Here is a 21,981-nt window from a genome sequence, read left to right as displayed (position 1 = left end):
TTTAAGCAATAAGTGTCAATAAGGCAGAAATAGAATAGTTTTAGGAGTCAAAAAGTAAGGTAAATATTTGGCTGCTACTCAGGATAGTAGAGGTGAATAGTTAAAAAGTACAACATAGGCTGCAAAGTGTGTTAAGACCATATTATCTAAAAGTGAAAACACAGTAATTTATAATATCTTTCACTTAAAAAAAAATCTGATTTTTAAATTTTAAGACATGTCTCTAATATCAAGGTGAAGTGAACTGACCTTCCTAAACATCCAGACATTTAAGGACATTTAAATTGGAGGAAAGAGAAAGAAACAATTAGATTTCCTGAATAGTTAACATTTCCTGCGTAGCTACGCACCCTTGTGTCTAGAACCTAATGTGTTAGCTAAGAATTGTGGAGCTTTATTCTGCTCGGAGTCTGCCCCATGCATACATAGTTCAGAGGTCATCAATTTTAAGAGGCAAGAAAATAGAGTTTGCTTTCAAGTATGCACCCGTTTACTTTTCTGGACCTTACTTTTTAAAGTAGTACTGATTTATAACAAAATTATTAAAAATATGGGCACCAAAATCTCATGGTAGTACTTAATTACAGATACTTATCTTTATGATTCAGAATGTTTTTATTAATGAAGATTAATGTTGAAATTAAAACACAAGATAGCTGTATTCTTAAAACGACTTCATGGATGGATTTCCAAGAGTCTGTCCCCAGTCAGGCATAGCCCAGTTGAGAAAACTACAAGCTATCCTCTATACCTAAGTGAGAGCCTTCTGACTTTGTAGTTCTCCAATTTGAAAATCTTTCCATAAGAGTCAGTCTCAGAAATTGCTAATGGAAATATAAATTGGTACAATGTTCATTAAGATAATGTAGCAGTATCTTTCAAAATTACTACTGCATTTAACTTTTGACATAGCAATTTCAGTTCCGGAAATGTATCCTATAAACTTACATATGAATGGACATTTGTATAATGCTGTTTGTTGCCACATTGTTTCTAATAACAAAAGATGAGAATCTCCTTATCAGTAGAGAATAAGAGGAATTTAATGTTTACTATGTATTAAGAGATTACAATGAAATTCAGAAATAGTGTTAACAGAATGATAATGAAAATATTATCTATCTAAAGTTGTGAGATATAGCTTAATCTATGTATAGGAAGGATTTATAGCCTTAGAATGCTAATATTATTATAGAAAGTAACTAAAAATCAGTAATCTAAATATTTATTACAATAAATAAGAAAAAGAAAAGCAAATTAAATCCCATGACAGTAGAAAGCAGGAAAAACAAAGGATAATTTATTGAAATAGGAAACACGGAAGAAATAACGCCAAAAAATTGTCTCTTTGAAAACACTATAAACTACATTACCAATATCAAGAATGAAAAGGGGGATATCGCTACAAATCTTATAGTTATTAAAAAGAGGAGCTGGGTATGGTTTGTGTGCACCTGTATTCCCAGCTATTCAGTAGGCTGTGGCAGGAGAATCCTTTGAAGCCAGCCTGGGTAACATAGCAAGACCCCATCTCTAAAAAACAAAATAGTAAAAGGACATTAAGCACAACTCTTTCAGAGCATAGAAGAAGAAGGGTTAAGCTAAGCTTATTTTATTGGGCTAGCATAACATTGATACCAAAACCTGAACTAAAGATATTATCAGAAAGGAAAATTTACAGGCAAACCTCTCACATGGTTATAGATGCAAGATAAACCCACCAATATATATTAAAATATGTAATGTTATATAGTGAAAGCATACATCCCAGGATTGAAAGTTTGGTTTAAAATTCAAATCAATCAAAGTAGTTCATCACATTAACAGAATATAGGGAAAAATTACACAAGCATTTCAATAGAAGAAAAAAATTTTGATAAAATGCACCTCTCATTCATGATAAAAAAAGAAAACACTCTTAGGAAATTGGAAATAGAAGAGAATTTCTTTAAGGTTAATCTGATTAACAGTATCTATTTAAAAAAAATACAGCAAGTAATATACTTAATTGTGTTAAATATTTATCCCTGAAAGATTAAGAATGAAAGAGAAGGATGCTTATTATCACTACTTCTATTTAACATTGTACTAGAGGCTCTAACCAGAGCAATATGACAAGGAAAATAAAAGTGTAAACATAGGAAAGGTAAAAACAAAATTGTCATTATTTGCATTAATTTGTCTTTTACCTGCAAATTAAAATTGTAAGGTTCCTTGGTAGGTACAGACATTTAATCATTCACTGACTCAAATTGAGCCTAACCCTTATATGTAAATGGCTATTTCATATATCCAGATACCTAGAAACTTCTTAGAAAAGAAGTTAGGAAAGGCACTTTATGAAAGTGACTATTTTTAGTCATCTTTTCAAATCCACTTCAAATGGAGATGATGGCTTGAGACAGGAGTTTGGCCTTTTGCAATCAAGGAACCAAGATATAGCAGGGTGAGGAGATGTGAACCTAGCATGGTGAACACAGAACATTTTTCAATGGAAACATGTTTGCCTGGTAACTGAATTCTGTAGAATTTCATATACACTGCAAGCAAAGTAGCCTATTAAAGCAAACTTAAGATTTTGTGTATCCTATATAACTTCCCCCCCATAGGAATTTTTAGTTAAAATGTAGGGGGGACAAAGAAGAGACAATAAAGTTCTTGGGACATCTTTTCTAACATGAGCATTTCTTACGATTCAAAAGATAGAAGTTACCCTTTGTAAAGATGGAATGATAAACCTGTTTAATTAGACAGAGACTCTTCATTGAAATTTTATCTCCTGGTTGCGGTTACTCTGATTATATCAATATTGATATTAAAAGTGTCTTTAGAATCTCTGTCATGAATTCATCTTTTAAATTATTGGTATTGACTTTATTATCTGACTTATATGAAAATAGTCATGGAATGCCAAATCCATGACACCTATGTAGTCACTACAACTGTTGCTGAACCCAAAGAACCTGGAAGCACAATAATGCTGGCCTTAAATGATCTGGCACTTAATCATCACAACCAATACTAGCATTTGTATGAGTGCTTACCATATGCCAAGTATATGTATATATGTAAGCACTTTACATATATACCAACTTTGTAAGGTAAGTAATATGATTAGCCCCATCTTATAGACAAAGGAACTAAGTCATACAGAGGTTAAACAGTTTTCCGAAGGTCACACAGGTGGCAAATGGTGGAGTCAGGATTCAACCCCAGGCAGTCTGCCCAATAACTTGTATTCTTTTTTTTTTTTTTTCCCCTGGAAATGGAGTTTTGCTCTTGTTGCTCAGGCTGGAGTGCGGTGGCATGATCTGGCTCACTGCAACTTCCACCTTACAGTTTCAAGCGATTCTCCTGCCTCAGCCTCCCGAGTAGTTGGGATTACAGATGCCCACCACCACACTTGACTAATTTTTGTATTTTTAGTAGAGACGGGGTTCACCATGTTGGCCAGGCGGGTCTCGAACTCCTTACCTCGGGATCTGCCTGCCTCAGCCTCCCAAAGTATTGGGATTACAGGTGTGAGCCACTGTGCCTGGCCTGATAGCTTATATTCTAAATCACTAGCCCATCACTAGCCCACACTGTCTTCTGGAATTATTTTAATTGTGCCTAAAAAGCAAAGACTCTCCATGTGTAAAAAAAGACAAAAAAAGACCAAAGCAAACACTATTTGTAGAAGGGAATCTCAGCAAGGGAGTCCCACTCACTCACTCAGTGAGACATATAAGAACCTGAGCTGGACAATGCAGAGGAAAAATGTTTCATTTGAAAGAGATCTTTCAATTAGGAGTAAAGGTCTTAAAAGGGCTATAAATACTAACCTGTAGGATGATTTTATGTACCATAAGCATTTTTAATATTTTTTTCTCTTTTTAAAAATTGACGGCACAGTGGCTCATGCCTGTAATTCCACTTTTGGAGGCTGAAGAGGGTGTATCTCGAGCCTAGGAGTTTGAAACCAGTCTGGGCAATATGGGGAAACCCTGTCTCTACAAAAAACACAGAAAAATTAGCTGAGTATGATGGTACACACCTGTGGTCCCAGCTACTCATGCTGAAATAGGAGGTTCACCTGAGCCTAGGAGGTCAAGGCTGCGATGAGCTGTGATCATGCTGCTATACTCCAGCCTGAGTGAAAGACACTCTTTAATTCATCTTTCTGTTGTTAGCTTATTCAGCGCAATGGGAAATTCAAGTTGTGATAATAAGGGATGATAGGGGATTTTTTTTGTTTTGAAAGGGAGTTGCTCTCTATTGCCCAGGCTAGAGTGCAGTGGCGCTATCTCGGCTCACTGCAACCTCTGACTCCCAGGTTCAGGCGATTCTCCTGCCTCAGCCTCCTGAGTAACTGGGACTACAGGCGCACACCACACCACCCAGCTAGTTTTTGTGTTTTTAGTAGCGATAGGGTTTCACCATATTGGCCAAGCTGGTCTTGAACTCCTGACCTCATGATCTGCCCGCCTTGGCCTCCCAAAGTGCTGGGATTACAGGCTTGAGCCAGATGATAGGGGATTTTATAGCAGCAAGCTGAAAATTGAAGTTTCTGGACCTCAGGATCTCCTACTCCATTAAGATATTTCATCAACCAAAATGCTTTTATATTACCGCTGTAGAGTAATGTAGTCTTGTATTTGGGGAGATAGAAGATTATTAAGAATGGGAGAGTTATTTTCTGTGTAAATAAAACTATTTTGGTTATCTTTCATCCTTTCAAATTTTTGAAAGTAAAATTTTAGTCAAAACTGTGAGTTCTTTTTTTTTTTTTTTTGCTTTTTTGAGATGGAGTCTTGCACCTTAGCCTCCCATAGTACTTGAGATTACAGGTGTGAGCCACCACCCAGCCCTGTGTATGTTTTTGAAATTGATTTTTAATAGATTTTTCATACCACATTCCTTTCTTCTTTCCTCTGTTCTTTTTTCTTTCTACTCATGCTTAAATTTGGGTTTAAAATACCCTCCAATTTGATATTTAAATGTTTAAAATTAACAAGAGGAAGAGGTATTATGATGTAATTTATAAGTAACATTCTTTTCTAATTTTTTTTTTCAGTATTTTCTGGTCTAAATATTGTGTTCTACTGACTATACTAAAGAATGTTTTTAATTTTTTTTCTTTTTTTGAGAAGGAATCTTGTTCTGTCACCCAGGCTGGAGTGCAGTGGCACGATCTCAGCTCACTACAACCTCTGCCTCCTGGGTTCAAGCAGTTCTCTGCCTCAGCCTCCCTGGGGTTACAGGGACCCACCACCATGCCTGGCCAGTTTTTGTATTTTTAGTAGAGATGGGCTTTCACCATCTTAGCCAGGCTGGTCTTGAAGTCCTGACCTTGTGATCCACTCGCCTTGGCCTCCCAAAGTGCTAGGATTATAGGTGTGAGCCACTGCACCTGGCCTAAAATATTTTTATAATGATACATATCATTCTAATTTTCAAATCCCTAGTAAGTAACCAACACTCACTTTGCCTAAACCCACAATAGCAACGGCGGCCCCTTTAAGAATGACAAGTGGTAGGCTGTGGCCAAAGATAGCAAATCGTCTTAGACCTTTCATAAATAACAGGTGAACTTTTCAAAAGACATAGTAGATTGAACTCAGGTCTACTTCTTGCTCTCCTAAAACCCCCATAAAATAACACTAAATGGGTTTTCAAAAGATGTATACCCACAAGGATGAGGAGAACAGCCTGAAAGACAATGGCAATAAAAGTTGGGAAGTTGGAAAAAGGAGCAGTAAATAACAGAACCCCAAGCCAGCTACGGGAAAGTCAGGAGCCAACCTTATACCACAGAACTTCCCAAAGTCTGGCAGCATCAGTACCTGTGGAAATGAGGTTGAAAGCATTACCAAACTTGGGAAGGCTGGTTGAAATCTGTTTAAGAAGAACACAGATCCTCCAACACAGATTACCCTATATCCCACAGCTGGGTAATTGTTTTTTCCGTACCCTGGCAAACACTGGAGGCTTACTCTGGAGAGGAAAATAGGGGATCTGTGGGCTGAGGAACAACAGATACAACTGAGGCATAGGTCCCATAATGAAAACAGCATGGTGAAGTGATGTCAGTTTACTGAGTGCTAAGATTCCCAGCCCTCTTATATCACAGGCTACCAGAAAGCTAGCAATTGGGCATTCACTCTGTAAGCAGGAAAGCAGAGTATCTTTCTCTGGGAAAGGGGGTGAGTTTAAGAGAAGAGACCAATTTAAATGGCTGAGCCAAGATAATCCTCAGTGAGGGTAACAGGCAACAGACTCCACTTGTAAGCTGAGAGCTTTCAGTCAGCCGTTCGGTCCCACATCTGTAAATGTGATGGAACAACAAAGAGTGTCAGATAACTAAGTAATCTAACGGACCCGAACTCTGAAAGATAAAGACTAAAGCAAACATAAGAAGGTGACATAGAGGACCAGACTGTACAAGGCAAGGATTGCTTCTAGGATTCCTAATAGTACATGGAAGTTCATTAACTTTTTTCTCTCCTCTTGTGAATGTTTAAAAACTTCCATTATAATTTTTAAAACTTATTATAAACATAAAATACTGTAGCAATAAACAATAGCATACCATAAAAAAGAAACACTCAGAACAATAAGCTCTTAAAAATTAAAAATACCTGAGTATGAGCAATTTATTCATTTATAAAAAGAAAAAATACAATAAAGGAAATTAAAACTCCATAAAACATTTAGAAGTAAGAAATCCTCAGAAAGGAGATCAGAAAGATAAGAGATGGAAGAAAATTGTTTTTAACCTTGAATCCTATATCTAGCCAAATTATCAACCACATTTGAGAACAGAAAAAAGACTTTGGCAGACATCCAAGATTTCAAGTACTCTTTCTCAAGAAACTGCTAAAGGATATCCTCATCAAAAGTAATCAGTGAAAGAAAAAGATATGAAGTATAGAGGTAACATTCTATTCTATTTAGGAGTACAGGGAGGGAATCACCAGGATAATGGTGAAGGGACCTGCTAATGTGAGACTACAGGCAGCATCTGGGTGAAAATTTCTTTAGGAAGGTGAAATTGAAAGAATGTCCGATACACAGCTATTGTGTATTATTTATACATTGTCTCTGGCTGCTTTTATACTACAAAGGCAGAATTAAGTAATTGTGAGACAGAGATCGTATAGCCTGTGTCAACTTTAAATAACATGATTCAGGAAATATGTCAAATGTAGAGATTATTAGAGCACAAAGCTTGAGGACAGCCACCCAGGAAGCACAGATTCCAAAGATTAGAAGTCAGTATTCCAAAGTATAGAACCTTGGGGTCGCTTAGGAGAAAGATTTAGACCACAGGTGGCTGCCCACTGCCTGTTTTTTAAATAAAATTTTATTTGAACACAGCTATTGTATATTATTTATACATTGTCTCTGGCTGCTTTTGTACTACAAAGGCAGAATTAAGTAGTTGTGACAGAGATCATATAGCCTGTGTCAACTTTAAATAACAAGATTCAGGAAATATGTCAAATGTAGAGATTATTAGAGCACAAAGCTGGAGGACAGCCACCCAGGAAGCACAGATTTCAAAGATTAGAAGTCAGTATTCCAAAGTATAGAAGCTTGGGGTCGTTTATCTAGACACAGTTTAGGGAAGGTTAACAAAATTTCAGTACCTTTCTACATAAGGCTTAATGCATAGTTACAATGATCTGATTGAGCAAGGTGGTCTTTTTCTTTCCAGAAAGGTATATTTAGCATTCCACACCGAAGATGTAACAGTCGTGGGTTCTTTTGCACCATCTGGTCTGAGTTAGGTACAGGACAATAACGGAGGTAGTTATTCTCTAACAAAGGTTGGAGATTAGAAGGGGAGGAGGTCTGGTCTCTGGTGTCTCCTAGTCATTTACAGAACAAGAACAATAGGGAGGAGAATTAATCTATAAGAAGCAGAAGTTGCAACTACATGCTATGTGACTCAGATCAAAGTCATATCTCTCTCAAGATTTAAAGTGTTTTTGGGATTTCAATAGCTTTTAAATTTTATTTTCACACCTGCAAAGGGTAGAATGTTTTCTGTCTGGCCCTTTAAGAAAAAGCTTGCAGACCTGATTTAGAGCATTGATTATGGACAATTGACTGAGAGCTTGGGGTTGAATTCATTACATGTACTACATGGATATTTAAGCAAATGAAAAATGATAAGTCATTGCTCAATCCAGGGAAAGTAAAAATTGGCCAAGAAAGGAAAAGTAGCCATGATTTACTTCATGACTTAGCAATGAATATATGTACATGATCATAGTAATATAAATGTCTAATATTGAACTAACTGAAATTACTATACAACTGTATTGGGAAGGTGGAAGGAATGTGCGTATGCTCTGGGACTAGGACGAGGAAAGAATTTCATCCTCATCTTCCATAGTGAGAAGTCAATAGAGAAGGCCTAAAACTGAAAAAACATGATGATAAATACCAAGATAATCAACTAAAAGGGTGAAAATCAATTCTTCTAGGGAGGGCAGAAATGAAGGGGAGAGGGACAGGACTCCCACTTTTCATACAAATACATTTTTGCTGACTTTTTAAACTATGTGCCTTTATACCATTGATAAAGGGAACAAAATTCCTCCACTAAATTGGCAAACAAAACAGAAAACTCTTTTTCAAGGTCAGCAAATACATAGTCCTCATGCTGCATGTCTCCTCTCAATTCATAGGTATCACTAATCACAGTCATATTTCCTGGTGAGTCAGGACATGGTCTCAGATCTTAAGAATAGTGTTCCAGTAGCCACTCCCAACCAGTAAAAGTTACCCCTATTCATGAAAGAAACCAATTTGGGCAGATTTTCTGTGGTTCTCAGACTTTACCACCAAAAGAACATTGCCTGACATTTAACTAATTAAACATCCTGATTTAGCTGCATTTTAAAATTTCACCTGTTCTAAATACCATTTCTGCTTAAACCCACAAACATGGGAAGATATAGTTATTCTCTGTAGTTATTAATGATATAAGGTAATTTAATAGTATGTTTTTAGCATCTAACACTGGACTTAACATGGTAGGCTAGTAAATGTTTGAATGAATCCATAAATGAACTCTGTTGTATAATTAATAATTTTTAAAAACCAAGATAACTGAAAAGCTGAAGAAACCAACCCTTGTTAAAGCAAAAGGTGAAAGAAAACACAATTTTATTCAGCTTTTCATCATAAGTTGTGGTTCTAAATGATTTTGGTTTCTGAATTAAAGTAGTTTTTGTCCTTTTCTTCTAACCCTTAATAGGATCTTTCCAATTAAAGATGTACCCCTGGAGACTGATGACCTTAACAATTGGCTCTATCAACGGTTTATTGAAAAAGAGGACCTCTTATCACATTTTTATGAAACAGGTACACAGTATCCTTTAAATAGTTGCTAAATTATAGCAACAATAATGGAAACCTCTTTTAAATAAAACTGTTTGTATATGAGATCTTGAAACTTGAAAATGCACTCTGTAAATTGCTTGTGAGAAGCAAATCCCCTTATGAATCAGCTTACCCAGGGGATTATCAGCAAGGACAAAGACTATTTGAAATACTAAAGAGTGTTATCAAGATGACCTTAGGTAATATTGCTCTCTGAAGTGATCTAGCATTCCTTTCCAGAAATGAATTTAAAGATATCTGTTTACTTTGTATTTATTTTTATTATTAAGATATATTTCATAAAGCATATTGCCTTTTGAAAATAATGTGAGTGTTATACAACTACTTATTTGATGAAAAACAATTTGTAAATAGAGGGAATTAGCATAAAGTATGCTATTTCAGAAATTATTTCATGTCAGTCTCACACATCCTGGGTCCTGACTACTGTGGGAATCTATAGGGATTCAGCGGAGACAAGGCAGCTAGAGTGCCTGCTCTCAGACAGATTATATTCCAGTGGGAGACATGGCAAACAAGTCTGCAGAAAGAAAGAGAATCGGGATTATGACCAATTGGGAAAAGTTCCAGGAAGGAAATAAACAGAGATGGGAGGGGGAGTATTTTTTCTGATATGGAAAGGATGTACATGGGCCAGCTATTCACTAAGTAGAGGAGGAGAGCATTGCAGGCAGAGAAAAGGCAAAGAGGCAAGAAGGGGTTAAGTAGTATGGAGATTGTATTTCAAATGAAATCTCTCCTCTGGGGCACTGGAAAGTCACCGAAGATCCTTTAACATAGACGGGTACAACTCTAGTTAAGCTAATATTCAACTTTTATTCCTGGAGACCTACCACTACAGTAAAGCAAACTAATATTTCTATTTTGTCTTTTAGGAGCTTTTCCACCTTCCAAGGGCCATAAGGAAGCTGTTTCCAGGGAGATGACCCTCAGCAATATGTGGATATTTCTCATACAGTCTTTTGCATTTTTGTCAGGCTATATGTGGTACAACATCATTCAGTATTTTTACCATTGCCTATTTTAGGAATTGACTTGGACTTGTCAAGGTCACCGTAGGAATTCAGACTTTCTTTCATAAGTGTGCATTATTTTACATGTACAAATCAGAATATATTTAAAAAAAAGCAAAAGAAATTCAATGGATGGATTAATATTTATCCCCCTTTGGGATATTTTAGAACTGTACTAAAATGAGGATTAGTAATATAATGACCTGCTAATATATTTTAAGAACATGTTTTAAAAAGATACCCTCTATCACATATTTAAGCAAACATCACATTTGGAGAAGATGAAATTATAAAATCATCCTAGAAGACTATCTGAAAGAAATTCTGTTGCCACCAGTTATACTTGACAATTTAGTTCAAGCTCAGAAAGTTATATTCATCCCTTTTAGCTGTAGTTTATATTAGGGCAGTACTCTAGAACGCCCACATTTCCACCAACTCAGTAACCTTGAGGGGAGCTGGTTGGCACCTTGTGAAGAACTCTTTCCCTGTCGTTTGCAGTAACAAGCTCTAGTCTTCAACAGCTAACCGAGGTACATTATTGGCATTCTCTGTGTGGGAAAAGCAGTGTCCACTGGACCCCTTCTGGTACTGGATGTGTTCTTTACAAAGGCTAGCTCGGTCCAACACTGTGTTTACATGCACTCGTGCTTTTCCTTATATGATTTCTCATTTTGTATTGAAGGCATATCATAAATTGATAATTTTATAAAATGCACTTTTATCAGATGCAGATATAGCAAAGGATTAATAATATAGCCTGAAAACAAATGGGAGCATAGCATTGTGTGAGGTTCTCAAGAGCTGTCTTGTCTGTGTGTGTTTAATTGCCTGCCAGTGCTCTCCAGTGCCATCCTACATTAGGCACCACCCTGATGTGATGCCTCTATTGTGGCTCAGAGGCTTTATTTTTTCCATTTTGGCATTGGCACTAAAGCATTTGGGGATAGTTGAAACAAATTAATATAGGATATTTAAATGACTAATTTAAGGGGAAATAAGAAAAATAAAAGCTAATGGCCTGTAATGGTAACAAGTTCTCATGTGGCATCCCTAGGACCTGTACAGACAGTAGTGTGTTGAATCATCACATCAAGTAGCTGCCCCTGTCAGGGTTAGTGGAATTAGGAAAGAGACCAGCACAAAAGGCTCCCCAATCTCTTCCAGTTGCTTTTTTTTTTTTTTTTTTTTTTTTTTGAGACAGACGCTTACTCTGTTGCCCAGAACATGATCTCAGCTCACTGCAATCTCTGCCTCCTGGATTCAAGCAATTCTCCTGCCTCAGCCTCCTGAGGAGCTGGGACTACAAGTGCCCACCACCATCCCCTGCTAATTTTTGTATTTTTAGTAGAGACGGGGTTTCACCATGTTGGCCAGGCTGGCCTTGAACTCCTGACCTCAGGTGATCCACCTGCCTCTCCCTCCCAGAGTGCCGGGATTACAGGCGTGAGCCATTGCACCCATCCTCCAGTTGCTTTTGAAGAGGGTAAAGTCAAGTTTCTATTTCTAGAAAACATTTTTAAGGAAATATGTTGCTATGTTTATGCAGTTTACCTCATAAGAGAACCATACCCTTCTCCAAAAGTGCTGGTACTATATCAGTGAGATGAGTGGGTTTTTTGTTTGGGATTGTAAGACTGTTAGGATCCTAGTAAATCAGTGGTAGTTTACTGTGATATGAGCATTGTAGATTCCCCTGTTGTCACTAATCACACAAATAACAATTTTGAGAAGTAGGCTATAAAACAAAAATAAAGGTTAATGTTTTCTATTTTTAAATAAACCAAAAAAAAACAAAACAAAACAGAAAAGATGTGAATTTTCCCCAGTTATGTGGGAAAGGTAAAGCAACACCAAATAAAAGCCCACAGCAGCTTCATCTTTAGGATAACTCAGTGCATATGTGAAGGAGAAAGATGCATTAACTGAAATACCTCATTGAATATTATTATACTACTGGTAAAATGCAGAAGACAGTGTTAATGTGTTTGGTTTGGGGACTGGTTGTTATAACATGCAGTGTTTTTGAAATCTAAGCATTTCATTGCGTGTTCTACAGTGACAGTGAATAAGTGAAACCAATCTCAATTTGGAGGTATGGATGATGACAGAAAGCCAAATAGAAGCATAATGATGCTTCTCTTTGAGGCCCAGCAAGCACCACTAAATTACTGGGTGAAATGAAATTGTTCATTTGAGAGATCAGTCAGCCATCTGGGAGAGAATTTACTCACTGTCAAATACAGCATGCACAGTCCTAGCTGATAGACCTTTTCCTCATTGCTACAGCAAGCCACAGGGTAGAGTGACCAGTTCTCCTCTCCAAAAATAAATGCATACGTGCATACATAAATGTGGCTGAGGGCCACTTTTGCCATCACTGTGCTCCAAAGGAACATGATATTGTTAAATATTCTGTACACATTAAACTATCCTGTAAGATGCTTTACTTTTCAAGTGCAGTGTCATTTTCACAGTCTCCAGGGTGACAAATACCAATAGATATGTGAGTTAATTTTTGAAATATTTCTGTGAGTTGTAAATAGATGTGTGTTTGATCTGCCCTATCCCTCTTTGATTCTGTATTAACATGTTCTCTCTTCTGTTTGCAAAATCTGTTTATTTGATAGCATTGGTAGTGGTTTCTTTATCAGTAACTGGAGTTCTCCTGCTTGCACTAGAGAAGGTAAAGAGAGAATCAGTGTTCTTATATGGCAATCTGAGAAAGCAGCAATATGCCACTGTACAAAACTGAAGAAAATTTGTAATTTGTACTTTGTGAAGGGAGATGAAATAACATTTAAACTATATATATTTTGTCAAGAGGAAAGAAAATAAAACTGTGCCAGTTTTATACCAGTACCTTGTAGAAGCTCAGCTCTTCTTGGTCTTGGCTAGATTGCCTAGATTCCCACAGCAGACAAGGTTGAGAATCCATTGCTGAAATCCTGGTATTGATGAATTACAGTGATGGAGCATCTGCTTGGCCACAGGCAGGTCCAGTCACTACAAAAGTGACCAAGCCAGCAGGTCACCCTTGACTTCAGAAGCAATTATTGGCGTTGAACTATACATAAAGTGCAGGGAAACCTTTAAGCAATGGAAGGTAAAGAAATATCACAGAACAGAAAATAATGTTTTGGATAAGCAAACAAATTCATTGAGAATTCCAAAAGTATATTTAAAAAGAAGATAGCTATGAGTTCAGATCTGTTATATTAGTTTTTAATATTCCAAGCAATCCTTAACTCTCCACTGTAAAGGAAGTATTACTAGATTAATTTCTGGATAGTTAATCTGGTAATAAATGATAGGTAAATCAAAAATTGCTTTTATTTAGGAGTTTGAATTCTTATTCTCATCAGACTTATTTTTCTTCTAGAGGTGCTTACTAATTAAGTGATTTCAGTTGTTAGGGGTTTTTTGCCTATATATTTATGACTGTGTTAATGAGTAGTGAAATGATATGGAAAGACAGACAGCTATCAGGAAGAGAAAATACAGAAGTCTGAATAATCTATGGGTTAGAAAAAGCATCCCTGAATAATCAAGAGTTGGCAGTATGGCATTGTTCTCAAGCCTTTTTATGAAAATGAAATCTGAAATCACCAAATGTAAACCTGGAAACATTCTAGTGTTACTATCTTGCATTCATGTTAAGAATTCCTCTTTATTCTTTGCTCATGTCACCCACTTCTTGTGGATTTATCTGAGTAATGTTTTTTTGACAATCACTTCCCTAAAGTCTCTTCTGAACTAGTTGGACCTGGTTATGATCATAGAGAGCAGTCTTTAATCATAGGTAGTCTTCTTGGATTATTTTTATATTTGAAAAGAAAAATGTTTTATTTGCACTACTGAATACGAAGAGTTAATTGTTTTCTTTGTTCTTTTTTTGAAGTCATTATACAGGACTTCACTCCAGAGTTACCATTATGATTGTGTTCAGCTCTGGTCCACAGAGGATGGATAAAATATGGTTTGTTATGTTTTTTGCTCTGCAGTGCTATGAGCCTTACATCTGTTACATGAAGGACAAAGTCAAAAGCAGCAGTGGGCAGCAGGAGGGGTAGAGACTAATACATTTGGGACCAAAACCATCTAAGTTAGAGATTTCCAGATCACAGAGGGGCTGGGTATTCTCTGGAGCCGTCATTGGTTGGTGCTATATTGTAATCATTTTGCACCAATCCCCAACAATTAGGAACTGGACCCTGGGAATAAGCTGAGGGTGCTGAACTGTTGGGGGAGGGTGACTGTAGCCATATGGAAGTTAAAATATGGGTTTTTCTGCAAAATTTCCATCTGAGGGTTTTTACGTTTAATATATTTTTAAGACAGTTTAAAGAGCAAAAATTTTTTTAAGTGTATTCTAGTTGCAAAGTATGCACACATATCTTGAATGGCTTTATTTTTATTGTGTAAAACTGTTGAACACTTGACTGTGATGCACAAATTCTTTACATGTAAGGAGTCTATGCATTTTACAGTAACTTATTTTATGACTGGGTAATGAGACAGTTATACATTCAACTGCCATTATTTTTATTAAGTGCTTTCATTTTCTTTACAGTTATTACAAAATTATATTTATTTTATACAGATGGGTTTTCATTTTCCTGATGCTGTAATGTTTACTTCAGCTTTTTGACCTTTGTGTTATCTGCATGTTGTAACATGTGATAAGAATGAATGTAAAGGCTGTGGCAACTGTAATTAATTTTTGTAAAGGGCTGGTCACATGTGGATCTGGTTTATGAATGCATTTGGGATGATTTTAGTAACCAGATCACCTTTTCAGAAATTTAGATGTGAACACCAAAAGAAGCATTTTCTCAACAGAAATTAATAGCTGGTTCTATTTTTTTTAACCTAGAAAAAATAAAGTTGATTTTTTTCAAGTAAAGTGCTTTTAATTATTAGTAGTGGGGATGGGACATATGTGTTTTACCAGAGCTATTGAGCATTAACATCTGCAGGCATGTACTTAAAGCACACTGTGGCAGTTGGATGCTGAAAGCAAACTGAAAAACCAAATGAAAAAACATTAGACTTCCTTCTTTGGTTTAAAAATATTTCCCTCTTTCTCCCCATTCTCCCAATCCAGTGGTGTGCTGGTAAATGTTTAGCATTCCATTCTCCTGGGATAAAATAATGTATTCATGTATTCAACTATACATGTTTGTTATAAATTTTGCTGATAGCAAGAACATATAATACAATTAACAAATAAGATATAAGTAGTTTATTATAAATCCCATATAGCCAGTGGATTCTCACAGGATACCTAGTTGCTCAGAAAAGAACTAAAATGCTTTTTTAAAAGGATGCTTAATTGTTTTTTGCTGAGCTCTTACAGTCAGCCTATGATTGTATTTCAACCATGATTTGAAAAAACGGCAGATCATCCTAATCTAACTCATTTCCCAATAAATTTATTGTCATTCAATCTGATACGTGATTTACTGTTTAAACTGTTTCTTACCATGATACATATTAGACTCATTAAGCTGAAATCACTTTTAGCTTTAACATTAATTGTAAATTTATGATTCAATTTTAATAATGAATGCTTAACAACTGCAGGCAAACTTCTAAAATGTAACCATTGGCTCTTGGGAGCCAATTGGAGCAGTATCCAGCACACCACTGCCCCATCGTTTTTTTCTTAACTGTTAGTGTTAAATAAACTTCTCATAGTTAATCAACTCACTGAACTCAGGAAATTCCTATCATTGAGCCTGGCAAGGGCTTTAAAGGGTTGGAAAAGCATTAATGTCAGTCCTACACAGTGAGCTTTTGATTTTGAAGAATGTGACAGAAAGAAAACTTTTATTGAAATAAATGGGAAGCTTGCATATTTCTAAAGTTGGTTTATACTTTCATTTCTCAAAGCTAAGTAAACTGTGGTATAGGCATCTGTAAGATGTTAGCATTTAAAACATCAGTTGTTTAGGTATTTGTAGAATGTGTTGATCCCACTGAAAAATTTAAAAATTAAAATATTTTGCGCAGTCAACCAAATGAGTTAAATTGTTACAGTTGTGTCTACCTCTTATTTTTCTATCTGTATTTAGGCTGCTGTTTTGGTGAGATTCTAATTTCTTTTTTCCCTGGAAGTACTTTCTGTGGAAGACAAGGAACAGACTGAGGACAGAGGCCTGAAAACAAATTGGAAGCACTCAGAGATCTATTGCTGAACAGCCCTATTCCTCATGAGTTGGTGGCGGGGAAAGACATTGTTTTAAATTTTCACTTAATTCAAAAATGCTTGTTTTTAAAATGTGTTTTCCTGCTGAACAAATGTATTTTTAAAAGGAAAAAAAATTCTCTTTTGGCCCTTAAGAAGTCAGCTGTATGAGCAGGCGTGACCATATCATAACATGCTGATATGATAGAAATCAATAAATTTTTACCTCTCAGGATCCGGGTAACCTTGTTCTTAACTCTTAGAGGCTTGAGAAACATAAACCAAGTCTCAGCAGCTCAGATCACATAGAAACAGACACATAAATGGAATGTGGGAAGAGGGTTGGCTAACCACTGGAAATGAGATAGGCCCCTTTCGTAATCGGAAAAGCACTCTCTAGTAGGTACAAAGGAAGAAACTGGAACAATGTTTACTAGTGAGCAGGGAGCATATCACAGAGCTTATTTCTGAGTTTTCCTCTGGAAAGATTTTAGTGCCCCCCCTTTGGAATACTTTGTGCCTTTTTGGTGTGGGAGCACTGGAGATGGATATGGTAAAGTTCTCACTGTTCACTTACCTGAGGTGAGAGAACAGTCAGCCATTCTTTGATTGCAGCAGCTGCCCGTGTGGTTGAAAAAAACCTGGCTCTGGGATACTTCCCTTAAAATATCGTTGGTTGCATCTTTATTCCTTTGTTTCATTTTTGATGGGAAAAACTCCCTGAAAGGGATCTTGGTTTCTTACCAATGGACACTGCATCAGGACAAGCTGATGGATAATTGAGGGAAAAGCAAATAGGTACCTAGAAGTGGAGAGATCAGAAGACCTTGGAGTGCTAGGAAGAGGAAGCCAGGACTGTTGGAAGACAAAAGGAAGACCAGAGGCTGCTGTCCATAAACAGGTACACACATCCCTGATAAATGGAGACTTCCAAGGAAGGAAATCAACTTCCATGAGAACTCACCTAAGAGTTCCTTCCCTGGGGACTCAGCTGTAAAGGATCCCAACTCCCATTTCATATAACTGCCCACTTCACTGAGGAAAGGCATACCTCAGCCAGTAGGGATGCCCCTTCAGGGTGACAGACAAAGGGACAATTCAAAATATTGATGACACAAGCTTCTTTCAGTCAAGGCATCTTAGCCCACAATCAGGCTTTTTGTCTTTCTCTGATTTACACACATTTCAGTAAGGACAAAAGATGGCATTAGAAATGGTGCATTTGGGCCTGTATTGGCTATATTGAATTCTGACATATTTAGTGTGGGACAGTGAGCAATGGCAGCTCAGGGCTCACAAAAGTAGAAGGTATCAAGACTCCTTATGGCATAGGTTCAAGACTGGCACAGAGTAACTTTTGCTGCCACATTCCTTTAATTAACATGTTACAGAGCTGGTCCAGATTCAATGTGGGAAGGTCTATAAATGGATAGAATACTGTTGAATACTGAGAGGCATGCTTCATTGAGAGCTGTCTTTGAAGATCGCTACCACAGTTAAAAAAAAAAAAAAATTCCTAAGCTATTTGAATAAAGAACACAAAATGGATCTAAAAGAGTTCTTGCACTTTGGAAGGCTTGCCCATAATTTCCATTAGTTAGAAATATTTTGAGTTCCCAAATACTTTAAGAGGATTAGATTTGCTGATCTATCCCTCATCTCATTCATATAAGTCACATTAATCAAATGGACACCTAGCTAAAAGAATAGAGGTTTTATTTGGACATAATCTTCATCTTATTTTTGTCACCAATTGATGCATGACTCATTGGCCCTTAGAATTTCAGAGCTAGTAATCACCTTGTTTGGAGATGGCAGATTTCATTCTGGTACAATTTTGGTGCATCGCTGGTAGCATCAAATGGCTGCTTGGTAGAATTGTGGGGACTAGAACCAGCTTTCTTTTATTTGCATTCATATAGTTTCCCCAAAACAGCAGATTGCTTTGGTTCAGATTTATGTATTTAGTAAATAAGAGTTAAATCTAAAGGAACAAGTATACTTATTTAAAGCGTGATGGATCTAGAAGCTGAAGCTTCCATAACATCCTTATCCTTGATTTTAATAATCCCAAAACCCCAGAAGATAATTTTTTTATTAATGTTCCTCTCAGCTGCTGCAGAAATAGAATTAAGTAGAAAAAGGGCCTGAAATTCACGATTTTTATTTTTTTGGATATGGAAGTGAAGTGCACTTCCACATTTAAAAAATTTGCTCTACATAGTAGAAGATAAAGAGAACATTTTTATGTTAGACTGAAGGGAATACAGATTTCAATCTCAATAGTTCCTTTCTTTTCTGAATTCTAGATGTGAAACTAGAGTGGGTAATAAATTCTAGGCCACGATTGCCACTAGTGCCCAAATGTCCCTTTGTCATGCCGCCATCAAGTTTTAGGGGCTTGTCAGGAGCCCAAGAGCAGCAGAACCAGGGACCTGAGTTTGACATTGGCCTTTTGGCAAGTTTCTTATCCTCTCAACCTCACTCTATTACATGTTAAAAGGGAAATGCTCAAAGACTTCTTTTCAGTATTAAGTGAGATTATATACAGGAAGCACATAAGACATTGAATCGCACATATTACCAAATGTGCAGTAAGGAGGCTGTTTTTATCCCACCCCAACTGGGTCTAATAGAGGATGTACATTATTCTTATATTGAGATGTACCTAAACTCTTAAGTGATTGATGTGTTCCATGCATAAAAGTGGTTTTACTGACCCAATGCAGTGGCTCACGCCTGTAACCCCAGCACTTTGGGAGGCCAAGGTGAGAGGATCTGTGGAGCCCAGGAGTTTGACACCAGACTGACGAGATCAGCCTGGCCAACGTGGTGAAACCCCTGAAATCTCTACTTAAAAAGTCTCTCCTTAAAAAAATAAAAATTAGCCAAGCATGGTGGTACATACCTGCGGTCCCAGCTACTCAAGAAGCTGAAGTAGGAGGATCACTTGAGCCTGGGGGAATTGAGGCTGCATGAGCTGTTATCGTGCCCTGGGTTCCTTGGGTTTCTAAGTTAGACAAATGCAATCAGCATAGCTAAATCCCTAACCCCACACAGTCAGACTAATATATCTAAGGCTCCAGTTAGCAGCGAGAAAAAGCTTTGAAGTTGGAGAGCCAAATAGGAAGGTGAGGAGACTAGGGCATAAGGAGGAAATCAGATCTGCTAGACAAGATGTTACATAGGCTTAATAGGGACCTATTTTTGCTTCTGAGACATGATGTCACTTGTGGTGAAGACCTTGAACTAATTATCAAAAGGGAGGGAAATATAATTTCTAGTATTTGGAAGCTGTCCACCAGCCATGGTTCTCTGTATAATTCATATGATTCTAAATATAAAACTACATTGAAAGTAGCTTAATGCATTAGGAAATTGAAAGTAATTTTGAAAACCTTTCTCCTTTCTAGTTGCAGAAGTCTCAGAAGTTTATATCTTGAGAACTGTCACTTTACCTTCCAGTGGTAAGTTCTGGGTGCTCAGTTCTTAGTGGGTACCAGAAGGAAGTGGAGAGATTAGAATCAAATATTGCTTATGGCTATTGAGGTGATCATGGTAGAGCACAAAGAAACGAGGCAAAGCTGGGTCAGCAGATGTGTGTTTGAAGCCCTGCGCTGCTGCGGGTGGGGGTGAGGAGATGAGAAGCAGGTGATTTTTCAAAGCCTCATCTGGCCCTAAGAACCTTTGACTCCCCAACCAAACATCCAACAGGCTTTCCACCCCACCATTCACAGAACTTCAGAGCCACATCAGAAAGTGGGAATTTCAGGAGAGAGAGGCTGCAGGGAAGCTTGGTGTAAACAACAACTCATGGATATGGAGATGGCTGCTCAGGCATTATGATATTCAGAGTGGTCCTTGGCTGGCTTATTATAAGGAAGACCTGTCCTTGTTTTCCCAAAGGATGGCTAGAAAAAGCAAGGGAATGAATGAGTTAATGAATGTGGAATTTAAAAAGCATTTTTTCCTGGAGGCAGAGAAATGGAATAGTTGACTGCTGAAAATCAGCCTTCAGAATCTGTGCCACGTTAGATCAGGAATAATAATTGAAATAGTCATTGGAGTGATGTCTGAGGGATGTGGAAACATGGTGTCACAGGGAGCATTGCCTCAGACTCTGTCTTCCTCTTTATTAGGCCTTGAAGAGGAAGGAGAGGAAGGACAGCAGGGTTACCTCACCAGCTCCCACCCCCACCCACCAGGTACCTGTCCGACTGCAGGGGGAGATTCTAGCACCAAGGGGGCTGGCAAGCAGGGGTGCCCAAAGGGTTTCTCATTTGAAAGGTATTTACTGTTAGGAGAGAGTGGGAGGAGAGGAGAGGCAGGCACGGGTGAGCAGAGCACAGGTACTAGGAACCTGCAAACCACAGACAAGAAGGAAGTGAAAGACCTGAGGGTTTGCTGTAAGGTTCTTTAGCAGGAGGAGCACTGGGCCTGTGGGAGAAAACACACGTCTCCTTCCAGGGGCTCCTGCCACAGCCTCAGCCCCAGACATCTGGAGGTTCAGTGTGTCTGTCTGTCTGCCAATGCAGCCCAGTGGGGGCCCATGGTGAGACTTCCTCCGTCTGGGCTACTCCTGGAGTGGGTTCCAGCTTTTCCCCTCATCCCTGCACACCACTGGGAAAACACGAGCCAAAACTGGTGAGGACCTCCACTCTGGGTATCTTCCCTGCTCATCCCTTCTGGGAGCCATTTTCCTAACTGAGGGGTATTGGTGAAGTGCTCAGGATGTTCTTGGTGGGTGTATTTCCTCTAGGTGAGGGTGGCGTAAAAGCCACAGACTTCGAGAAGCCTCTGTTTCTTTCCTTGACTAGCACTTTAAAAGGTGTGCGCTCTACCCTCATCAGTAGGGAAGGGAGGCTCTGTGACCCTCCTTTATTCTCCCATCTTTCTACGGGGCTCTAATAGATTTAAAACAAACCTATGGAAAGGCTGCCAATCTCATGCCATTTTCTGACTATTATTCAAAGTGAAGGACATCTGAAAAAATACATTACATTACCTATAGCCCAGGAGGTGGGGAGTAATTTAGTACAAGGAATTAGGAGGCATTTCTTCTCTTTTGACAGGCTGAAAGGCTTCCTAGGTGAGAAGAGATTTCCACTGCTGGTTGAAGGAAGGGAGAAGGCTGAGTGGGAGGTGCAAGGGCTGCTAATCTGAAAATTAATGCAATTTCCTCAATTTCCACTCTTTAGAAAATGCCTGCCTTGCAAGGAGAGGGTGGTGAGAATCCAGTGAGATAATCCTTGTGGAAGGGTTTGGAGAACCTTAGAACACTTCACCAGAGTGAGGGGCAATGAACAATTTGAGTCCATAATGAAAAAGGCCTTTTCTTGTCACTAGAAGAATTCACAAAGAGGCTGGGTGAGCCTGTGCCAG

General features: G+C 37.8%; 1 protein-coding gene across 2 annotated transcripts in view; it reads left to right on the top strand.

The window, feature by feature from the left end:
- LPGAT1 (lysophosphatidylglycerol acyltransferase 1) overlaps positions 1-16,834 on the top strand; it is an 86,876-nt gene extending 70,042 nt beyond the window's left edge. The window contains exons 6-8 of one of the 2 annotated variants that reach the window (XM_012459600.3): positions 9,251-9,357; positions 10,272-10,383; positions 16,487-16,834. In XM_012459600.3, the coding sequence (XP_012315023.1) occupies positions 9,251-9,357; positions 10,272-10,383; positions 16,487-16,502 (235 nt within the window). In that variant the 3' untranslated portion in view covers positions 16,503-16,834. Of the gene's footprint in view, positions 1-9,250; positions 9,358-10,271 lie in introns of both variants that reach the window. The other variant, XM_064383484.1, reaches the window with a different exon arrangement.
- The last annotated feature ends 5,147 nt before the right edge of the window (positions 16,835-21,981 follow it).

This window comes from Aotus nancymaae, unplaced genomic scaffold, assembly GCF_030222135.1.
Source record: "Aotus nancymaae isolate 86718 unplaced genomic scaffold, 86718_ANA_hifiasm-v0.15.2.pri h1tg000032l_0, whole genome shotgun sequence".
NCBI lineage: Eukaryota > Metazoa > Chordata > Mammalia > Primates > Aotidae > Aotus > Aotus nancymaae.
Note: the sequence above shows the minus strand (reverse complement) of the source record. Positions and strands in the feature narration are given on the sequence as shown.